The 21,457-nt window shown below is 39.9% G+C and overlaps 2 protein-coding genes and 2 long non-coding RNA genes across 17 annotated transcripts in view; 2 read left to right on the top strand and 2 right to left on the bottom strand.

Moving 5' to 3' along the window:
- LOC5510106 (protein N-terminal asparagine amidohydrolase) overlaps nt 1–21,457 on the bottom strand; it is a 31,724-nt gene that overhangs the window by 8,815 nt on the left and 1,452 nt on the right. For 4 of the 14 annotated variants that reach the window (XM_048719880.1, XM_048719881.1, XM_048719886.1 and 1 more), the window contains exons 4-10: nt 20,470–20,581; nt 20,014–20,087; nt 19,651–19,704; nt 19,216–19,269; nt 19,029–19,129; nt 16,932–16,973; nt 16,708–16,824 (exon numbers count right to left, since the gene is read on the bottom strand). In XM_048719880.1, the coding sequence (XP_048575837.1) occupies nt 16,708–16,824; nt 16,932–16,973; nt 19,029–19,129; nt 19,216–19,269; nt 19,651–19,704; nt 20,014–20,087; nt 20,470–20,581 (554 nt within the window). Of the gene's footprint in view, nt 1–1,566; nt 5,658–5,974; nt 8,036–8,289; nt 8,428–13,928; nt 14,661–15,355; nt 15,641–16,707; nt 16,825–16,931; nt 16,974–19,028; nt 19,130–19,215; nt 19,270–19,650; nt 19,705–20,013; nt 20,088–20,469; nt 20,582–21,457 lie in introns of those variants that run through there. The other 10 variants (XM_048719885.1, XM_048719883.1, XM_048719884.1 and 7 more) reach the window with 10 other exon arrangements.
- Nucleotides 1,049–1,596, top strand: LOC125557357. Its single transcript, XR_007305242.1, has 2 exons — nt 1,049–1,277; nt 1,374–1,596. It is a non-coding gene; the product is annotated as an uncharacterized LOC125557357 (long non-coding RNA).
- On the bottom strand, nt 7,688–14,614 carry LOC5510102 (somatostatin receptor type 5). Its single transcript, XM_032379183.2, has 2 exons — nt 10,419–14,614; nt 7,688–8,178 (listed from the first exon to the last, which is right to left on the bottom strand). Exons 1-2 carry the CDS (start codon nt 11,509–11,511, stop codon nt 8,036–8,038), a joined length of 1,236 nt encoding a protein of 411 aa, XP_032235074.1. The 5' UTR covers nt 11,512–14,614; the 3' UTR covers nt 7,688–8,035.
- LOC116616953 lies at nt 18,711–21,109 on the top strand. The gene is made up of 3 exons (XR_007305241.1): nt 18,711–18,766; nt 20,229–20,302; nt 20,556–21,109. It is a non-coding gene; the product is annotated as an uncharacterized LOC116616953 (long non-coding RNA).

Here is a 21,457-nt window from a genome sequence, read left to right as displayed (position 1 = left end):
TTGGCGGCCTTAAACGATCTAATGAAAACGATGAACGTTAAGCGCTACTTCCAAAAAGGCTGAAGTCGTGAAGGAATTTACTGGAGCGAAAACATGGTAAGAGTGATTCTTTTCAAACTCGTATTTCAGTTACATGGTGCGAACCTTTGCTAGCGCTTTTGAATATTTATATTCACATTTTGATATCTATATTTCTATTGAAGGGTCATGCTAAATTATAAGAAGAGCAAAAAGAGCTTTGCACAATTAAACGATATTATTGACCACTATACAGAAGAAAACAAGGAAAACATAGCGCCTGCAAAAAAGGTCGTAGTAAAAAGAGCCGTAGTTCCAAGACCGGCCGAGCGCGACATTTTCCCACCTGGCGGGGAGGGTAATATAGTTTGCTCTCCTTCCCAGCGCGGTCAAGCGTAACTAATTGTCCAACGGCAACGGTCAAGGATAATTGTGGCTACTTTCTCGTTTTAAAATACGGCTAGCGGCCAGGGAAAATAGTTTAGCTCGGATGTTTTGCCACATATCGAATGTAGGTGTACCCTGGCATAGGTCTGCGAGATAAAAATATTTAGTTTGTTGTTTTTTCCTTTTGAATTTCGACGGTATTTGAGTGCTACCGAAAATGGCGCCTCCAACCTTGTATCTTTCTTTAGTAGGGAGAGAGAAGTCATAAATTCCGTTGAGAAACCCCCCCCCCCCCCAAATCGTTTATTACACGTGAATTTTTTTGACAACATTTTATTATTGACAAAAATTTTATTGACAACATTTCACAAAAAAAAAAACGCTTTACTCGACCGATCTCAGAACAGCCGAATTCCTGTGGTCCAGAGATGAAATTGCTGTTTTGCTGCATGGCGGTAACTCTGGCTTGGTGATTGCGAATGGTTTTAAAAATCACGATAGCACACGATTAAAACAAGCATCGAACAACTACCTGTAAAATATACATATAGTAAAGCTGGTTTTAAATTTGGTTTTTGAAAAAAACTGCTTTTTCCAGAATTGAAAATGTATTTCTCCCCGCTAGCGAGATACAGGACCGGTGCAAAACAAGCCAGCACCAATGCTCCACAAATAAGGAACTTTGTACGAGATAGCGTGAACAACCGTCGATAATAGTTCGGGCGCACGACTTGGAAATACCGATTGATTGCGGTGGCAGCCATGAGCAGTATAGATGCGTGTGCGAGGGATGCCATGTAGAAGCCTTGAATCTGGCAGACAAAGAAAATGGCCATTCTCCAAGTACCAACACTGGATATGTAAAAAAACGGGTAGGTAGCGAGTATCGACACATCCGTGACAGCTAATGCTCCGATAAATAAGTATATCACTTTGCCGTCATTTCTCTTTTTCTTTACGATCCACAGGACAAGAATGTTACCAATCAGCCCTACCAGGCTTAGTATGATGAACACAAGAGACTCAATAACGACGCGAGCCGTTCCCCTTGACAAAAAGTTCTCTTGAGGCGCGTTTAACCGTTTATCTGCAGAAGACATATTCATTTCTAGTCCTGCAACCGATTCTACTGAAGGCGAAAATAAGCGTCTTAAACGAATGTGAGGCAAATTAAACAATGTTTATTAATTTTAGGTATTACTTTTGACATCTGTGTTACCCCATTGACAATCGTTCTCCTGAATCGACATAAATTGAATTTAATTGTTGGTGATTTCTATACAATTGCGAAAGTTGATTTTATTAAGAGATAAGTTCCAACTATGAGATAAGGTCACAACTCATTTTTATTCTACAAGTTTTCTCAGGCTGGGATAACTCACAAAGCAAGCTCCATACATGCCTCATATCTGAAAATTAAAGCTATAATCGCAAAACGTAGAATAAAATGATGAAAAATATATACAAAGGCACGGTTGGTATCATCAAAGCCTGCTGCCTAAAACTCGATATTGGCCTGCATGAATGACATTTACCAGGTGGTCTTAAAGGTTATAAAACTGTACGATCAACACGCATCAGAAACCTACACTAATAGAAAGTTATCAACAGCTAAAATGAATCCGAATAAGGCCAAGGACAACGAACATTTTGTGTACAGCAAATATTGCGCGCGAGATTTTCCTGCCAAAATAAAAAGATTTCATTTGTTCGTGAGCTGTTATTGTTAAATTTTGATTCAGCTGCACAGTGCCTTCCGCAGGCTACTTGGTATCTAGGTTACAGTAGACGAAAGCTGTGAACATGATTAATGACCACATTTTACTAGATAAATATCGCCCTTGCGATAAATTAAAGCAAACTTCTACAAGCTATATTTATTGTTTTAATCCTTAACACAACACAAACTATAAAGTCTATTCTAAATGTCTTCCGAACGAAAATGTGCCACAATTGAAGGTACAATGTTAACCGTCCGATTCCAAAGCAAAAACGCAACCTCGTAGTCTTTATATTCATTTGTCCAGTATTCAACCTCGATATCCCGACCAACATCGCTTATCAGTTGCACGGGCCATTATTGTTCAATCGATGTACTCCAGATAGGAGCTCGGGTTGATTTTTGTACTGGCTTAATGTGTTCAACCTCTCTATTCCAACCAGAAGTAGACGGCCTTTGTATTGGGCTCGTTTGCCTATCCTCTATATCCCGGGCAGTACCTGTTGTTGTTCTCAGCGGCCCTTCATGCCCATGTTCTGTAGTACGACAAGGAACTGTGAATCTTTGTGTTGATTCTACGTGTGGAGCCTCAATATTTTGACCAGGAGCTGCACTTCTTATTACCGGATTTATGTGTCCCACCTCTGCATTCCGACCAGCACGTGGCATTCTTAGAATCTTCTTGTATTCCTCCCGGAACATGGGATTCATAACACCGTATATGAAAGGATTGATAACGGAAGAAAGTGTTGCTAGAAAGGAAAATGAACCTTGTCAATAAGGATTGTCATTAAAGTTCTAAAGGTGTTCTTTGTCATTTATAAGGTTCGTTCCTAAAGGTTTTTTTTTTCAAAATAAATGTATAGCCTTTCGCTATAAATGTTCAAAACTGTTATATCCTTGTAGAGTTATTGTTTTACTCTATGTACCCCCTATCATAACACCAGTTCATTCGAACCATGTGACTATATGTGTTCAACCACTCTATTCCAAACAGAAGTTAATGGTCTTCGTATTCGGCCCATTTGCTTAACCTCTATATTCCGGGCAGTAGCTGTTGTTGTTCTCACCGGTCCTTCAGGCCCAACTTCTGTAGTACGAAAAGGAGGTGTTGATCTTTGTGTTGATTCTAAGTCTACAGCCTCAATATTTCGACCAGGAGCTGCACTTCTTATAACCGGATTTGCGTGTCGCACCTCTGCATTCCGACCAGCACATGGCATTTTTAGAATCTTCTTGTATTCCTCCCGGAACATGGGATTTATAACACCGTATATGAAAGGATTGATAACGGAAGAAAGTGTTGCTAGAAAGGAATATAAGAAGTAAAGTTCCCGAGGCAAGGAGAACAGACCCCGAGACATGTCGATTATATCCATAACTATTACTGGTGTCCAACAACAAACAAATCCCAGTACAGTGAGAAACAGAGTTCTGGTCACTTTGACGTTTTGGACGGTTGGTCCGGAGATGGAATTGGTGTTTTGCTGTAGGGCGGTAACTCTGGCTTGGTGATTGTGAATTTTTCTGAAAATCTTGATATAACACGTGGTTAAAACAAGCATCGAACAACTACAACTAAAGTAGATTAACAACGAAGCTGGTTTTAAATTTGTTTTTTGAAAACAAAAGCCTTTTCCGGGATTGAAAAGGTACTTTTCCCCGCTAGCCAGGTACGAAATTGGTACAATACAAGCCAGCACCAATGCTCCACAAATAAGGAACCTTGTACGCATTGAAGTGAACAACCGTCGATAATAGTTAGTGCGCACGACTAGGAAATATCTATTAATGGCGGTGAAGGCCATTAGAAGAAGAGATGCACTGACGAGGCATGAGACATAGAAGCCGTAAAACTGACAGAAAAAGTCAGAAAATGGCCATTTTCCAAGCACCAACACTGGAAATGCAAACAATGGGTAGACAGCGAGTAGCGACACATCAGTGACAGCTAGCGCTCCGATAAACAAGTATATCACTTTGCCTTCATTTCTCTTTTTCTTTACGATCCACAGGACGAGAATGTTACCAATCAGCCCTACCAGGCTTAGTATGAAGAACACCAGAGTCTCGATAACGACGCGAGCCGTTCCCCTTGACAAACTCTTCTCTTGAAGGGCGTTTAACCGTTTATCTGCAGAAGACATATTTATTTCTAGTCCTGCAACCGATTCTAATGAAGGCGAAAATAAGCGTCTAGCACGAATGTGAGGCAAATTAAACAATGTTTATTAATTTTAGGTATTACTTTTGACATCTGTGTTACCCCATTGACAATCGTTCTCCTGAATCGACATAAATTGAATTTAATTGTTGGCGATTTCTATACAATTGCGAAAGTTGATTTTATTAAGAGATAAGTTCCAACTATGAGATAAGGTCACAGCTCATTTTTATTCTACAAGTTTTCTCAGGCTGGGATAACTCACAAAGCAAGCTCCATGCATGCCTCATATCTGAAAATTAAAGCTATAATCGCAAAACGTAGAATAAAATGATGAAAAATATATACAAAGGCACGGTTGGTATCATGAAAGCCTGTTGCCGAAACTCGGTATTGGCCTGCATGAATGCATTTACCAGGTGGTCTTAAAGGTTATAAAACTGTACGATCAACACGCATCAGAAACCTACACTAATAGAAAGTTATCAACAGCTAAAATGAATTCGAAGAAGGCCAAGGACAACGAACCTTTTGTGTACAGCAAATATTGCGCGCGAGATTTTCCCGCCAATAATTTTCCCGCCAAAATAAAAGGATTTCATTTGTTCGTGAGCTGTTATTGTTAAATTTTGATTCAGCTGCACAGTGCCTTCCGCAGGCTACTTGGTATCTAGGTTACAGTAGACGAAAGCTGTGAACATGATTAATGACCACATTTTACTAGATAAATATCGCCCTTGCGATAAATTAAAGCTAACTTCTACAAGCTATATTTATTGTTTTAATCCTTAACACAACACAAGCTATAAAGTCTATTCTAAATGTCTTCCGAACGAAAATGTGCCACAATTGAAGGTACAATGTTAACCGTCCGATTCCAAAGCAAAAACGCAACCTCGTAGTCTTTATATTCATTTGTCCAGTATTCAACCTCGATATCCCGACCGACATCGCTTATCAGTTGCACGGGCCATTATTGTTCAATCGATGTACTCCAGATAGGAGCTCGGGTTGATTTTTGTACTGGCTTAATGTGTTCAACCTCTCTATTCCAACCAGAAGTAGACGGCCTTTGTATTGGGCTCGTTTGCCTATCCTCTATATCCCGGGCAGTACCTGTTGTTGTTCTCAGCGGCCCTTCATGCCCATGTTCTGTAGTACGACAAGGAACTGTGAATCTTTGTGTTGATTCTACGTGTGGAGCCTCAATATTTTGACCAGGAGCTGCACTTCTTATTACCGGATTTATGTGTCCCACCTCTGCATTCCGACCAGCACGTGGCATTCTTAGAATCTTCTTGTATTCCTCCCGGAACATGGGATTCATAACACCGTATATGAAAGGGTTGATAACGGAAGAAAGTGTTGCTAGAAAGGAAAATGAACCTTGTCAATAAGGATTGTCATTAAAGTTCTAAAGGTGTTCTTTGTCATTTATAAAGTTCGTTCCTAAAGGTTTTTTTTTCAAAATAAATGTATAGCCTTTCGCTATAAATGTTCAAAACTGTTATATCCTTGTAGAGTTATTGTTTTACTCTATGTACCCCCTATCATAACACCAGTTCATTCGAACCATGTGACTATATGTGTTCAACCACTCTATTCCAAACAGAAGTTAATGGTCTTCGTATTCGGCCCATTTGCTTAACCTCTATATTCCGGGCAGTAGCTGTTGTTGTTCTCACCGGTCCTTCAGGCCCAACTTCTGTAGTACGAAAAGGAGCTGTTGATCTTTGTGTTGATTCTACGTCTACAGCCTCAATATTTCGACCAGGAGCTGCACTTCTTATAACCGGATTTGCGTGTCGCACCTCTGCATTCCGACCAGCACATGGCATTTTTAGAATCTTCTTGTATTCCTCCCGGAACATGGGATTCATAACACCGTATATGAAAGGATTGATAACGGAAGAAAGTGTTGCTAGAAAGGAATATAATAAGTAAAGTTCCCGAGGCAAGGAGAACAGACCCCGAGTCATGTCGATTATATCCATAACTATTACTGGTGTCCAACAACAAACAAATCCCAGTACAGTGAGCAACAGAATTCTCGTCACTTTGATGTCTTGGACGCTTGGTCCAGAGATGAAATTGCTGTTTTGCTGCATGGCGGTTACTCTGGCTTGGTGATTGTGAATGGATTTAAAAATCTTGATATAACACGTGGTTAAAACAAGCATCGACCAACTACCTGTAAAATATACATATAGTGAAGCTGGTTTTAAATTTGGTTTTTGAAAACATAAGCCTTTTCCGGGATTGAAAGTGTATTTCTCTCCGCTAGCTAGATACGGAACCGGTGCAAAACAAGCGAACAGGAATGTTCCACAAATGAGAAACCTTGTACGCGATGGCGTGAACAAAATTCGATAATAGTTCGGGCGCACGACTTGGAAATACCGATTGATTGCGGTGGCAGCCATGAGCAGTATAGATGCGCTTGCGAGGGATATCATATAGAATGCGTGAAACTGGCAGACAAGGTCAGAAAATGGCCATTTTTCTAGCACCAACGCTGGGAGTGCAAGAATAGGGGAGATAGCGAGTAGCGACACATCCGTGACAGCTAATGCTCCGATAAACAAGTATATCACTTTGCCCTCATTTCTCTTTTTCTTAACGATCCACAGGACGAGAATGTTACCAATCAGCCCTACCAGGCATGGTATAATGAACACCAGAGTCTCGATAACGATGGGAGCCGTTCCCCTTGACAAACTCTTCTCTTGAAGGGCGTTTAACCGTTTATCTACAGAAGACATATTCATTTCTAGTCCTGCAACCGATTCTAATGAAGGCGAAAATAAGAGTCTTAAACGAATGTGAGGCAAACAGAACAATGTTTATTCGCTTTAGGTATTACTTTTGACATCTGTGTTACCCCAATGACAATCGTTCTCCTAAATTGACCTAAATTAAATTTAATTGTTGGCAATTTCTATACAATTGCGAAAGTTGATTTTATCAACTTTCAGAGATAAGTTCCAACTATGAGATAAGGTCACAGCTCATTTTTATTCTACAAGTTTTCTCAGGCTGGGATAACTCACAAAGCAAGCTCCATACATGCCTCATATCTGAACTTTAAAGCTATAATCACAAAACGTAGAATAAAATGATGAAAAATATATACAAAGGCACGGTTGGTATCATCAAAGCCTGTTGCCGAAACTCGATATTGGCCTGCATAAATGACATTTACCAGATGGTCTTAGAGGTTATAAAACTGTACGATCAACACGCATAAGAAACCTACACTAATAGAAAGTTATCAACAGCTAAAATAAATCCGAAGAAGGCCAAGGACAACGAACATTTTGTGTACAGCAAATATTGCGCGCGAGATTTTCCCGCCAAAATAAAAAGATTTCATTTGTTCGTGAGTTGTTATTGTTAAATTTTGATTCAGCTGTACAGTGTGCCTTCCGCAGGCTACTTGGTATCTAGGTTAAAGTAGACAATAGCTGTGAACATGATTAATGACCACATTTTACTAGCTAAATATCGTCCTTGCGATAAATTAAAGCTAACTTCAACAAGCTATATTTATTGTTTTAATCCTTAACACAACACAAGCTATAAAGTCTATTCTAAATGTCTTCCGAACGAAAATGTGCCACAATTGAAGGTACAATGTTAACCGTCCGATTCCAAAGCAAAAACGCAACCTCGTAGTCTTTATATTCATTTGTCCAGTATTCAACCTCGATATCCCGACCGACATCGCTTATCAGTTGCACGGGCCATTATTGTTCAATCGATGTACTCCAGATAGGAGCTCGGGTTGATTTTTGTACTGGCTTAATGTGTTCAACCTCTCTATTCCAACCAGAAGTAGACGGCCTTTGTATTGGGCTCGTTTGCCTATCCTCTATATCCCGGGCAGTACCTGTTGTTCTCAGCTGCCCTTCATGCCCATGTTCTGTAGTACGACAAGGAACTGTGAATCTTTGTGTTGATTCTACGTGTGGAGCCTCAATATTTTGACCAGGAGCTGCACTTCTTATTACCGGATTTATGTGTCCCACCTCTGCATTCCGACCAGCACGTGGCATTCTTAGAATCTTCTTGTATTCCTCCCGGAACATGGGATTCATAACACCGTATATGAAAGGATTGATAACGGAAGAAAGTGTTGCTAGAAAGGAATATAATAAGTAAAGTTCCCGAGGCAAGGAGAACAGACCCCGAGACATGTCGATTATATCCATAACTATTACTGGTGTCCAACAACAAACAAATCCCAGTACAGTGAGAAACAGAGTTCTCGTTACTTTGATATCTTGGACGCTTGGTCCAGAGATGAAATTGCTGTTTTGCTGCATGGCGGTAACTCTGGCTTGGTGATTGTGAATGGATTTAAAAATCTTGATATAACACGTGGTTAAAACAAGCATCGAACAACTACAACTAACGTATATAAACAACAAAGCTGGTTTTAAATTTGGTTTATGAAAACAAAAGCCTTTTCCGGGATTGAAAGTGTATTTCTCTCCGCTAGCTAGATACGGAACCGGTGCAAAACAAGCGAACAGGAATGTTCCACAAATGAGAAACCTTGTACGCGATGGCGTGAACAAAATTCGATAATAGTTCGGGCGCACGACTTGGAAATACCGATTGATTGCGGTGGCAGCCATGAGCAGTGTAGATGCGCTTGCGAGGGATATCATATAGAATGCGTGAAACTGGCAGACAAGGTCAGAAAATGGCCATTTTTCTAGCACCAACGCTGGGAGTGCAAGAATAGGGGAGATAGCGAGTAGCGACACATCCGTGACAGCTAATGCTCCGATAAATAAGTATATCACTTTGCCCTCATTTCTCTTTTTCTTTACGATCCACAGGACGAGAATGTTACCAATCAGCCCTACCAGGCATGGTATAATGAACACTAGAGTCTCGATAACGATGGGAGCCGTTCCCCTTGACAAACTCTTCTCTTGAAGGGCGTTTAACCGTTTATCTACAGAAGACATATTCATTTCTAGTCCTGCAACCGATTCTACTGAAGGCGAAAATAACCGTCTAACACGAAAGTGATGCAATTAGCACAATATGTATTCGCTTTGGATATTTCTTTAGACATCTGTGTTTCCTCTCAGTGACATCGTTCTCCTGAATTGACAAAAATTAAATTTAATTGTTGGCGGTTACTACACAATTCCGAAACTCGATTTTATGAAAAAGAAATAAGTACCATCTGTGAGATCACAGTACGGATTATTTCAATGTAATTTTTATTCTACAAGTTTTCTCAGGCTGGGATTTAACTCACAAAGCAAGCTCCATTTATGCCTCATATCTGAAAATTAAAGCTATAATCGCAAAACGTAGAATAAAATGATGAAAAATATATACAAAGGCACGGTTGGTATCATCAAAGCCTGTTGCCGAAACTCGATATTGGCCTGCATAAATGACATTCACCAGATGGTCTTAAAGGTTATAAAACTGTACGATCAACACGCATCAGAAACCTACACTAATAGAAAGTTATCAACAGCTAAAATGAATCCGAAGAAGGTCAAGAACAACGAACCTTTTGTGTACAGCAAATATTGCGCGCGAGATTTTCCCGCCAATAATTTTCCCGCCAAAATAAAAAGATTTCATTTGTTTCTGAGCTGTTATTGTTAAATTTGAATCGACTGCACAGTGCCCTCCGCAGGCTACTTGGTATCTAGGTTAAAGTAGACGACAGCTGTGAACATGATTAAAGACCACATTTTACTAGCTAAATATCGTCCTTGCGATAAATTAAAGCTAACTTCTAAAAGCTATATTTATTGTTTTAATCCTTAACATAACACAAGCTATAAAGTCTATTCTAAATGTCTTCCGAACGAAAATGTGCCACAATTGAAGGTACAATGTTAACCGTCCGATTCCAAAGCAAAAACGCAACCTCGTAGTCTTTATATTCATTTGTCCAGTATTCAACCTTGATATCCCGACCGACATCGCTTATCAGTTGCACGGGCCATTATTGTTCAATCGCTGTACTCCAGATAGGAGCTCGGGTTGATTTTTGTACTGGCTTAATGTGTTCAACCTCTCTATTCCAACCAGAAGTAGATGGCCTTTGTATTGGGCTCGTTTGCCTATCCTCTATATCCCGGGCAGTACCTGTTGTTGTTCTCAGCGGCCCTTCATGCCCATGTTCTGTAGTACGACAAGGAACTGTGAATCTTTGTGTTGATTCTACGTGTGGAGCCTCAATATTTTGACCAGGAGCTGCACTTCTTATTACCGGATTTATGTGTCCCACCTCTGCATTCCAACCAGCACATGCTATTCTTAGAATCTTCTTGTATTCCTCCCGGAACATGGGATTCATAACACCGTATATGAAAGGATTGATAACAGAAGAAAGTGTTGCTAAGAAGAAATATAAGAAATAAAGTTCCCGAGGCAAGGAGAACAGGCCCCGAGTCATGTCGATTATATCCATAACTATTACTGGTGTCCAACAACAAACAAATCCCAGTACAGTGAGAAACAGAGTTCTCGTCACTTTGATATCTTGGACGCTTGGTCCGGAGATGAAATTGCTGTTTTGCTGCATGGCGGTAACTCTGGCTTGGTGATTGTGAATGGATTTAAAAATCTTGAAATAGCATGCAGTTAAAACAAGCATCGAACAACTACAACTAAAGTAGATAGACAATGAAGCTGGTTTTAAATTTGGTTTTTGAAAACAAAAGCCTTTTCCGGGATTGAAAGTGTATTGCTCTCCGCTAGCGAGATAAGGAACCGGTGCAAAACAAGCGAACAGGTATGTTCCACAAATGAAAAACCTTGTACGCGATGGCGTGAACAAAATTCGATAATAGTTCGGGCGCACGACTTGGAAATACCGATTGATTGCGGTGGCAGCCATGAGCAGTATAGATGCGTTTGCGAGGGATAATATGTAGAATGCGTGAAACTGGCAGGCAAGGTCAGAAAATGGCCATTTTCCAAGCACTAACGCTGGGAATTCAAAAATAGGGGAGATAGCAAGTAGCAACACATCCGTGACAGCTAATGCTCCGATGAATAAGTATATCACTTTGCCTTCATTTCTCTTTTTCTTTACGATCCACAGGACGAGAATGTTACCAATCAGCCCTACCAGGCTTAGTATGATGAACACCAGAGGCTCGATAACGACGCGAGCCGTTCCCCTTGACAATAACTTCTCTTGAAGGGCGCTTAAACGTTCGTCAAAAGAAGACATATTCTTTCTAGTCCTGCAACCGATTCTATTGAAGGCGAAAACAAGCGTCTTAAACGGATGTGAGGCAAACAGAACAATGTTTATTCGCTTTAGGTATTACTTTTGACATCTGTGTTACCCCATTGACAATCGTTCTCCTGAATTGACCTAAATTAAATTTAATTGTTGGCGATTGCTATACAATTGCGAAAGACGATTTTATGAATAAGAAATAATTTCCGGCTGTGAGATAAGCTCATAGCTCATTTTTATTCTACAAGTTTTCACAGTCTGCGAGAACTCACAAAGCAAGCTCGATACATGCCTCCTATCTGAAAATTAAAGCTAATATATAGATTTAGGCATTGTCTAAAAGCGGAGCTCCAAACCACCAAATCCTTGCTTATTTTTGATTTTATAATTTAAGAAATATTAAATACTATTATTATATTTGTGTTTTTGACGACGTCAACGATTTCACAGATCACGCGACCAACTTGTTAAACCCCCTTCCCCCCACCCTTTGACATCTACATGAAACATAACAAGTTTAGTTGTCATACGATGTTTCGGCGTGAGGGTAGTTTTACTTTTAGTGACATCATCGATGACATCACGTGATCATCTTCGTTTTCCACCCCTTGACACCTTTGGCTGTCATACAATGTGTTTTATATGATCACGTGACCATATTGGTTTTCCACCCCTTGACACCTTTGGCTGTCATACAATGTGTTTTATATGATCACGTGACCATATTGGTTTTCCACCCCTTGACACCTTTGGATGTCATACAATGTGTTTTATATGAATTATAAATATTTTTTATTTTGATGACGTCAGCATTTTTTTCTTCTAGTGACGTGATTGATGTATTACGTCAACTTTTGTATTAAGACAAGGAGCTGTCGATCTTTGTGTTGATTCTACGTGTAGAGCCCCAATTATTTCGACAAGGAACTGCATTTCTTATGACCGGATTTTTGTGTCCCACCTCTGCATTCCGACCAGCACATGGTATTATTAGAATCTTCTTGTATTCCTTTCGGAACATGGGATTCATAACACCATACATGAAAGGATTGATATAACAGAAGAAAGTGTTCCCAAGTGGTAAAGTTCCCGAGGCAAGGAGAACAGACCCCAAGTCATGTCGATTATATCCATAACTATTACTGGTGTCCAACAACAAACAAATCCCAGTACAGTGAGAAACAGAGTTCTCGTCACTTTGATATCTTGGACGCTTGGTCCAGAGATGAAATTGCTGTTTTGCTGCATGGCGGTAACTCTGGCTTGGTGATTGTGAATGGATTTAAAAATCTTGAAATAGCACGAGGTTAAAACAAGCATCGAACAACCACAACTAAAGTAGACAGACAATGAAGCTGGTTTTAAATTCGGTTTTTGAAAACATAAGCCTTTTCCGGTATTGAAAGTGAATTTCTCTCCGCTAGCGAGACACGGAACCGGTGCAATACAAGCAAACACGAATGCTCCACAAATAAGAAACCTTGTACGCGATCGCGTGAAAAAAATTCGATAATAGTTCGGGCGCACGAGGTCAGTACGCAGCTCTTACAAGCTGCAATTTTTGGGCAAATGAACAATACCCGCACCTCGACACAAAGAGCGAGAAGAATAGAGACAAAAGAACTCCTTTGTAGAACAACGATAATAGGAGACAAAGCAGCTGCGTACGCACGACTTGGAAATACCGATTGATTGCGTTGGCAGCAATGAGCAGTATAGATGAGCTTGCGAGGGATGAGATGGGCGTTTAACCGTTAATCAGCAGAAGACTGATTCATTTTTAAGCCTGCAACCGATTCTACCGAAGGTGAAAACCAGCGTCTAGGACGAATGTGAGGCGAGCCAGCGCAATATTTATTAGCTTTAAATGTTACCTCTGACACTTGTGTTACCGCTAACTGACCACCATTTTCGAGAATTCGATTGAATTGAATTGTTTGTGATTGTAACACAATTCCAAAAGCCGATTTCTATGCTGAAAAAAATAAGTAACATCTGCTCACAGTAGGATATTTTTCAATCTCATTTTTATTCTAAGCTATGTCTTTAAAGCGAGTCGGCCGCACAGTGGCCACCGCAGGCTACTTGAAGTCTAGGTACAGTAGACGAAAGCTCTGATCACGAGTAATGACCGCAGTTGTCCTACCTAAATTGCTCGCACTTACCATGAATTAAAGTAAACAAATATAAGCTATATACCTATCCTTCTTAAGCTCAATAATTTTTCTTCTGTAGACTATTTATAAGTTGATTCTCGTAATTCTAAATGTTTCCGAATGAAAATACGCCAATTGAAGATACACTTTTAACCGTCCGATTCCAAAGCAAATTCCCAAACTCGTTGTCCATATATTGATCTGTCATACCGTGTCTTGGATTATTGATAAATTTCTTATTTCTTTTTCTTTTGTGGCGAAAGATACAAAACTTCGTGGCTGTTGGAAGTGCTCGAGGTATTGCAAGCGATACTCTCTTGAAGACATATCAGCCCATTTTTGAAAAAAAGTGAAAGACGAGTGTCGTTAATAAGGATTGTCAGTCGAATTCAAGAAATGTCCTTTTCAGGGCTATTTCACCATAAATGTATAGCCTTTGACCGGGATATTTAAAGGTGTCATATCCTTGTAGACTTTTTTTTATTGTGTGTACTCCCTAACTCCCTGTCATTACACGAGTTCATTCGGACCACTGCTCGACCTCCATATTCCGAACGAGAGCTGTTGTCATTTGCACTGGTCATTATAGTTTCATCTCTGTAATTCAAACATAAGCTTGTGTTTATCTTTGTACTGGCTTTTTGTGCTCAACCTCTCTATTCCAACCAGAAGTTTATGGTCTTTGTATTGGGCCCGTTTGCTTAACCTCCATATACCGGTCAGTAGCTGTTGTTGTTTTTATCGGCCCTTCAGCTCCATCTTCTATAGTACGACAAGGAGGTGTTGATCTTTGTGTTGACTCTACGTGCTGTAGAGCTATAATATTTCGACCACGAGCTGCACTTCTTATCACCAGATTTATGTGTCCCACCTCTGCATTCCGACCAGCACATGGTATTCTTAGAATCTTCTTGTATTCCTCCCGGAACATGGGATTCATAACACCGTATATGAAAGGATTGATAACAGAAGAAAGTGTTGCTAAGAAGGAATATAAGAAGTAAAGTTCCCGAGGCAATGAGAACAGACCCCGAGTCATGTCGATCATATCCATAACTATAATTGGTGCCCAGCAACAAACAAATCCCAGTACAGTTAGAAACAGAGTTCTCGTCACTTTGATGTCTTGAACGCTAGGTCCGGAAATAGAATTAGTGTTTTGCTGCATGGCGGTAACTCTGGCTTGGTGATTGTGAATTTTTCTAAAAATATTGATATAACACATGGTTAAAACAACCATCGAAAAACTACAATTAAAGTAGATAGCAAATGTAGCTGGTTTTAAATTTGGTTTTTGAAAACATAAGCCTTTTCCGGGATTGAAAGTGTATTTCTCTCCGCTAGCGAGATAAGGAACCGGTACAAAACAAGCGAACAGGAATGTTCCACAAATGAAAAACCTTGTACGCAATGGCGTGAACAAAATTCGATAATAGTTCTGGCGCACGACTTGGAAATACCGATTGATTGCGGTGGCAGCCATGAGCAGTATAGATGCGTTTACGGGGAATAAGATGTAGAAGCCTTGAATCTGGCAGACAAGGTCAGAAAATGGCCATTTTCCTAGCACTAACACTGGGGATGTAAAAATAGGGTAGATAGCGAGTAGCGACACATCCGTGACAGCTAATGCTCCGATAAATAAGTATATCACTTTGCCCTCATTTCTCTTTTTCTTTACGATCCACAGGACGAGAATGTTACCAATAAGCCCTACCAGGCTTAGTATGGTGAACACCAGAGACTCGATAACGACGCGAGCCGTTCCCCTTGACAATAACTTCTCTTGAAGCGCGTTTAACCGTTTATCTGCAGAAGACATATTCATTTCTAGTCCTGCAACCGATTCTAATGAAGGCGAAAATAACCGTCTAACACGAATGTGAGGCAATTAGCACAATATGTATTCGCTTTGGATATTTCTTTAGACATCTGTGTTCCCTCTCATGGACATCGTTCTCCTGAATTGACAAAAATTAAATTTAATTGTTGGCGATTTCTACACAATTCCGAAACTCGATTTTATGAAAAAGAAATAAGTACCATCTGTGCCAATTTTCAATTCAATTCAATGTCATTTTTATTCTACAAGTTTTCTCATGCTGGGATTTAACTCACAAAGCAAGCTCCATTTATGCCTCATATCTGAAAATTAAAGCTATAACTTTGTAATATATACAAAGGCACGGTTGGTATCATCAAAGCCTGTTGCCGAAACTAGATAATGGCCTGCATGAATGACATTTACATAGATGGTCTTTAAGGTTATGAAACTGTACGATCAATACGCATCAGAAACATTCACTAATAGAAAGCTATCGACAGCTAAAATAAACCCGAAAAAGATCAAGGACAACGAACCTTTTGTGTACAGCAAATATTGCGCGTGAGATTTTCCCGCAAAAATAAACAGATTTAATTTTTTCGCGAGCTGTTTTGTTAAATTTTGAGTCGGCCGCACATTGCCCTCCACAGGCTACATGATATCTAGGTTACAGTAGACGAAAGCTGTGAACATGAGTAATGACCACTAGCTAAATTGCTCGCCCCCGTGATGAATTAAAGCGAACTCAATGAGCCAACTGTCCTATACTTATAAAACTACTATCAATTTCCTTAGTCCTATTCGCCATCCTTTTCTTTCTTTGTATCCCCTTTCTGCACGCTTTAAGATATTATTCCCATCATCGGTCTTATTCTGCTATTCTACTTGATTTTCCACAAGCTCACATCACGCTTCACAAGATTTTATAGGTGATCACAATAAGTTATCAACATTTAATTATCAGCTTCCTCCGAAGGTTAACTGTTTCTCGCCTTACACTCCACTCCAAACCGTTCTCACCTCCCATATATAACAACAAGTCTTACCCTAACACAAAACTTTATTTCGAGGTATCGAAATGGCCAAAGGGGAGGCTTGGGGGCCCTTATTTTGACGTGGGATGCTTATTGGAAGCTGGGCACTAAACTAGCATTTACAGTATCCCAAGCTGTCACCGTTGTCTCCACTTAAACGCTCTAATACCTTAAGAATGATCTCTCTTGGTGCTGTCGCAAAAAAAGCTGCATTGTTCATAGGGTGCTGATGGTGGAATGGACGAATGCGAAGTTCTTGGTCTTTCGAATTGTATATCTCCTCCACCTGTAAAGACGCAGCCTATATTAGAGCTATAAACAAAATCCCATGTTCGGGCGGTGACTCGGTTTTCCATTGAGAGGAATTGAAGATTTTCTCAGAGGGGAATTTACCTTGTCAACCGCCTGTCCCATTATTTGGTGGAAAAGCCGGATCTGAAACATTTTGAGCCATTTCTTAGGTACGTCTTTTGTTAGGTGGCTCACTCCTTTGGTACTTCCCTAATAGGGACTCCTTCTATGGAGACGTCCCTCCTTGATAAGGAGGGTCATTCCATATGTACATCATTGATGAGGAGGGACATTCCATGAGTACATCCCTGATAAGGAGGGACATTCCATGGGTACATCCCTGATAAGAAGGGACATTCCATGGTACGTCCCTGATGTTGAGTGTCATTCCATGGGTACATCCTTGATAAGGAGGGTCATTCCATTGGTACATCCTTGATAAGGAGGGTCATTTCATGGTACTTCCATGATAAGGAGGGTCATTCAATGGGTACATCCCTGATAAGGAGGGTCGTTCCATGGTACATCCCTGATAAGGAGGGTCATTCCATGGTACATCCTTGATAAGGAGGGTCATTCCATGGTACATCCGTGATAAGGAGGGTCATTCCATGGTACATCCCTGATAAGGAGGGTCATTCCATGGGTACATCCCTAATAAGGAGGGACATTCCATGGTACGTCCCTGATGTTGAGTGTCATTCCATGGGTACATCCTTGATAAGGAGGGTCATTCCATGGGTACATCCCTAATAAGGAGGTTCATTCCATGGTACTTCCCTGATAAGGAGGGTCATTCCATGGGTACATCCCTGATAAGGAGGGTCATTCCATGGTACATCCCTGATAAGGAGGGTCATTCCATGGTACATCCTTGATAAGGAGGGTCATTCCATGGTACATCCCTGATAAGGAGGGCTCATTCCATGGTACATACGTGATAAGGAGGGTCATTCCATGGGTACATCCTTGATAAGGAGGGTCATTCCATGGGTACATCCCTAATAAAGAGGGTCATTCCATGGTACATCCCTGATAAGGAGGGCCATTCCATGGTACATCTCTAATAAGGAGGGTCATTCCATGGTACATCACTGATAAGGAGGGGCATTCCATGGGTACATCTCTAATAAGGAGGTTCATTCCATGGTACATCACTGATAAGGAGGGTCATTCCATGGTACATCCCTGATAAGGAGGGTCATTCCATGGTACATCCTTGATAAGGAGGGTCATTCCATGGTACATCCCTGATAAGGAGGGTCATTCCATGGTACATCCTTGATAAGGAGGGTCATTCCATGGGTACATCCCTAATAAGGAGGGTCATTCCATGGTACATCCCTGATAAGGAGGGTCATTCCATGGTACATCCCTGATAAGGAGGGTCATTCCATGGGTACTTCCCTGATTAGGAGGAACATTCCACAGGTATGTCCATGATCATTTTATCATTTCATGGGTACATCCCTGATAAGTCAGAGCTTAAGCAGGGCTTCTGGAATTATGCGGAAAAAACTCAAAATTAAGCGGGATTCTTTGCTAAATTACACGCTAAATTACGCGAAAATCAATCATTACGCACTAAATTACGCGGGATTTTGCAATACATGTTTCTTAAAAAATCATAATTTTGCAGGATTCTTTACTGAATTACGCGCTAAATTACACGGAATATCAACTCTTACGCCCAAACTACATTTTGTACATAAGGAAAGCACGAAATAACTTGATAAGGTTTATTTTATTGCGCGAAAATATCTTAGGCGAGTTTTCATTGGCTCCTAGCCACCAGCCAATTAAAAAAGGTATTTTATTATTAGTACTAGGCCTTCGCGGTTTAGCAAAAAACGCCTAGTCATTTTATTTGTTTTTAATTCAGTTCGAAATATCGCACTCTTACGAAAAATATCTCTCTTTTTTTACGAGAAATAGAGGTAAGAACCCTAAAAGAACACATCGGCTGTGCACTTAAATGTTTTGTCTTTCAAAATTTAGCCAAATTACGCGGGATTACGCGGAAATTTGTGGTTTACGCGGATTACGCGGAGAAAGCCAAATTACGCGCTTCCGCACAAGCGCGTAATTCCAGAAGCCCTGCTTAAGGAATAAATATGGAAGGCTTTTGAAGACATGACCACAAAAACAAACATCACTAACATGTAAAAAAGCACAAACACACACACAAGCTACACCTACCCTTTTATTTCCTGTAAAGTTCCTTGCATGTCTTAGGATGGAATCAGGTCTTTTGTCTGGAAATGACGCATTGAATATCCTTCCTGACCTCACATCTACAGCTAGGATTACAATAACACAATGTCCATAAATAATTCCTTAAAACTCCCACTTGAAGAGACCCTGAATCTTGTGTTGTCTTCCTTACCAATTCCATAGACAATAGGATAATGAACACCATCCCTTACTGAGTCATTCAAATCTACAAATAAACAAATGCTTCATCAGAAAGAGGACAATGTGGTGCACGTTCAGGGTATCGGGACTAATGGCCAGGAATTCCAGATGGGGAAAGGGGTGCACATGTGAAGTAGATATGTTAAAAAGTTTAAAACCAGGCATTCATTTTATTGGACGTGTAAGCAAAGCATAGCTTTGACAGGTTGAAATTTTGTTGTATCTCCCAACTTGTGAACTTTTTGCTTTTGTTATTATAAAGCTTGAAGCTTAACATCCTAGTTGGATGTTAACAAATACCAACCTGTTAAAGCCTTGCTCTGGCCTTCAAATTCCACAGCCTCAAATTGTTCTAAATGCCTTTGATTGCCTGGTTTTTAGAGTATGCTTGCTTTAGAGATGTTACCTGTTACAGCAGCAGTTTGCAAGTGAAAGGCTGATTTCTGGTCAAGGAGTATACCTATGGATTAAATTCTAAAATTATTAGACTGAAAAGACGCAGAGAAAAAAATTGAATAGGTAACCTAATGGAAAGTAAAACAGACAGACAAATGGACAGATTGATCGACAGATGGACAGAAAGTTGAACAGATTAACAGAAAGAAAGACAGACCAACAGATGGAAAGATTGAAAGACAAACAAACAGATAAATAGACAGAGAGACAGGTTGATTGCCAGTCAACTGTACAACTATCAACTCAAATACATTATTCACAACAACACAAATAAACATCAAATAAAGTCTCATAAAAGAACATGTAAACACACCTAAAAGCTCCCTGGTAATCTGTTGGGAAATGCCTCTCTTATCCAGGAATCCACCAGCAATATGTACATCAATTCTGATTACAGATGAGAGGAATAAAATTCAATAGAATACTACTGGTATGTACCTTATAGGATTACAGGGGTACAGTAGATACAGGAGACCAAAAACAGGGTACCATACAAGGATCTTATTGGCCTTTTTTTACCATTTTCAGTAAAATCACTCTAATTTGGACTCTACTATGGCAGTAGAGAATGTCAATAAGAATAGTGGACATGAGAAAAAGGGGTGAGTAAGTGATATCAGAAATGAAACAAAATAAGGGTTGGATAGCCAACCAAACTAACCCTCTCAATCCACCCCAGCCCCTGGATACACCTTGGAGCTCAAGATAAAACCATGGAAATACCCCTTTTTTGCATTATAGGCATATTATAATAATATATGATCCCTACTGTAATGGATCTTGTTGAACACTTGAGTGTCCCTGTATGGATTGTACCATTGATGACACAGCCTCTTCCATTTCACTCCCATCCAGATGCGCTAAGCATGTTACACCTGAATCTGAAAAAAAGGAAGGAGTAGAAACAAAAGAAACATAAGACCATAATACTAATAAAAAGTGTTAAACAGACACTAAAAATTGAAGTATATTGGATCACCTCATCAAGCTGAAAGTTCATTCTTTTTTACATGGGACACCATTTCTAGTTGAAAATTCATTCTCATACATATAAGTCACCCTCTGCTAGCTGAGGATCCATTCTCTAACAAAATCTTAAATGGAAAATGAGGCAAAGAATTTACAATTTACATGCTGTAAACCAGCATGCATTGACTATAACTGAGCATGCTTGATAAAAATGTACTTTATTGAAACTTGCTCAATTTTCTTATTTGGTAGATCTAGTGTATTAAGCACACTTTACTTAAGTATCATATAACAGAGATGACGTTATTGATATTGATTATTTGTAAAACCATATAAGGTCATGGCGTATGCCAAAAGTTGTAAATACTGTGATTAAAGATCAGTCTATATTCGCAAACCAAAGCGTGCGGTTGTGTTAACTGACTCCAATGAATATATAGCCAAACACACTAAAGTAGAGTGTGTACAGGTACACAGGAAAAAAGTGGGTCATTTCTTATTAAGGAATCTTCAAGTACTTTCCCCATATGATTTCTATGACTGCACGCCCCTCTCAGCCAATCCTGGGTATGCACATATGTGTATGAGTTAAAAAAAACTTCTGTTTGTAGGTCACACACACACACATTTAACCAGGGATATCTTGAGAGGGCAACAGACATTATGTTATGCTAGAAGTCTAAGATTTTAAAAAAATTTGCCTGTAACCCATATACTCTCTACCTACTCCTTAAGGGGCCAGAGAACAAATAGCAATCTGTTTGTGTAAACACATCATCTAAAGACTT

The sequence above is a fragment of the Nematostella vectensis genome, chromosome 12 (genome assembly GCF_932526225.1).
Source record: "Nematostella vectensis chromosome 12, jaNemVect1.1, whole genome shotgun sequence".
Classification (NCBI taxonomy): domain Eukaryota; kingdom Metazoa; phylum Cnidaria; class Anthozoa; order Actiniaria; family Edwardsiidae; genus Nematostella; species Nematostella vectensis.
This window is presented reverse-complemented; position numbering and strand designations above follow the sequence as displayed.

Coding starts and splice junctions, on each gene's coding strand:
- LOC5510102 (XM_032379183.2), bottom strand. CDS start 11,511: ATGTCTTCTTTTGACGAACGTTTAAGCGCCCTTCAAGAGAAGTTATTG. Junction 8,179..10,418: donor GCCGCTGAGAACAACAACAG/GTACTGCCCGGG, acceptor TGAGAACAACAG/GTACTGCCCGGGATATAGAG.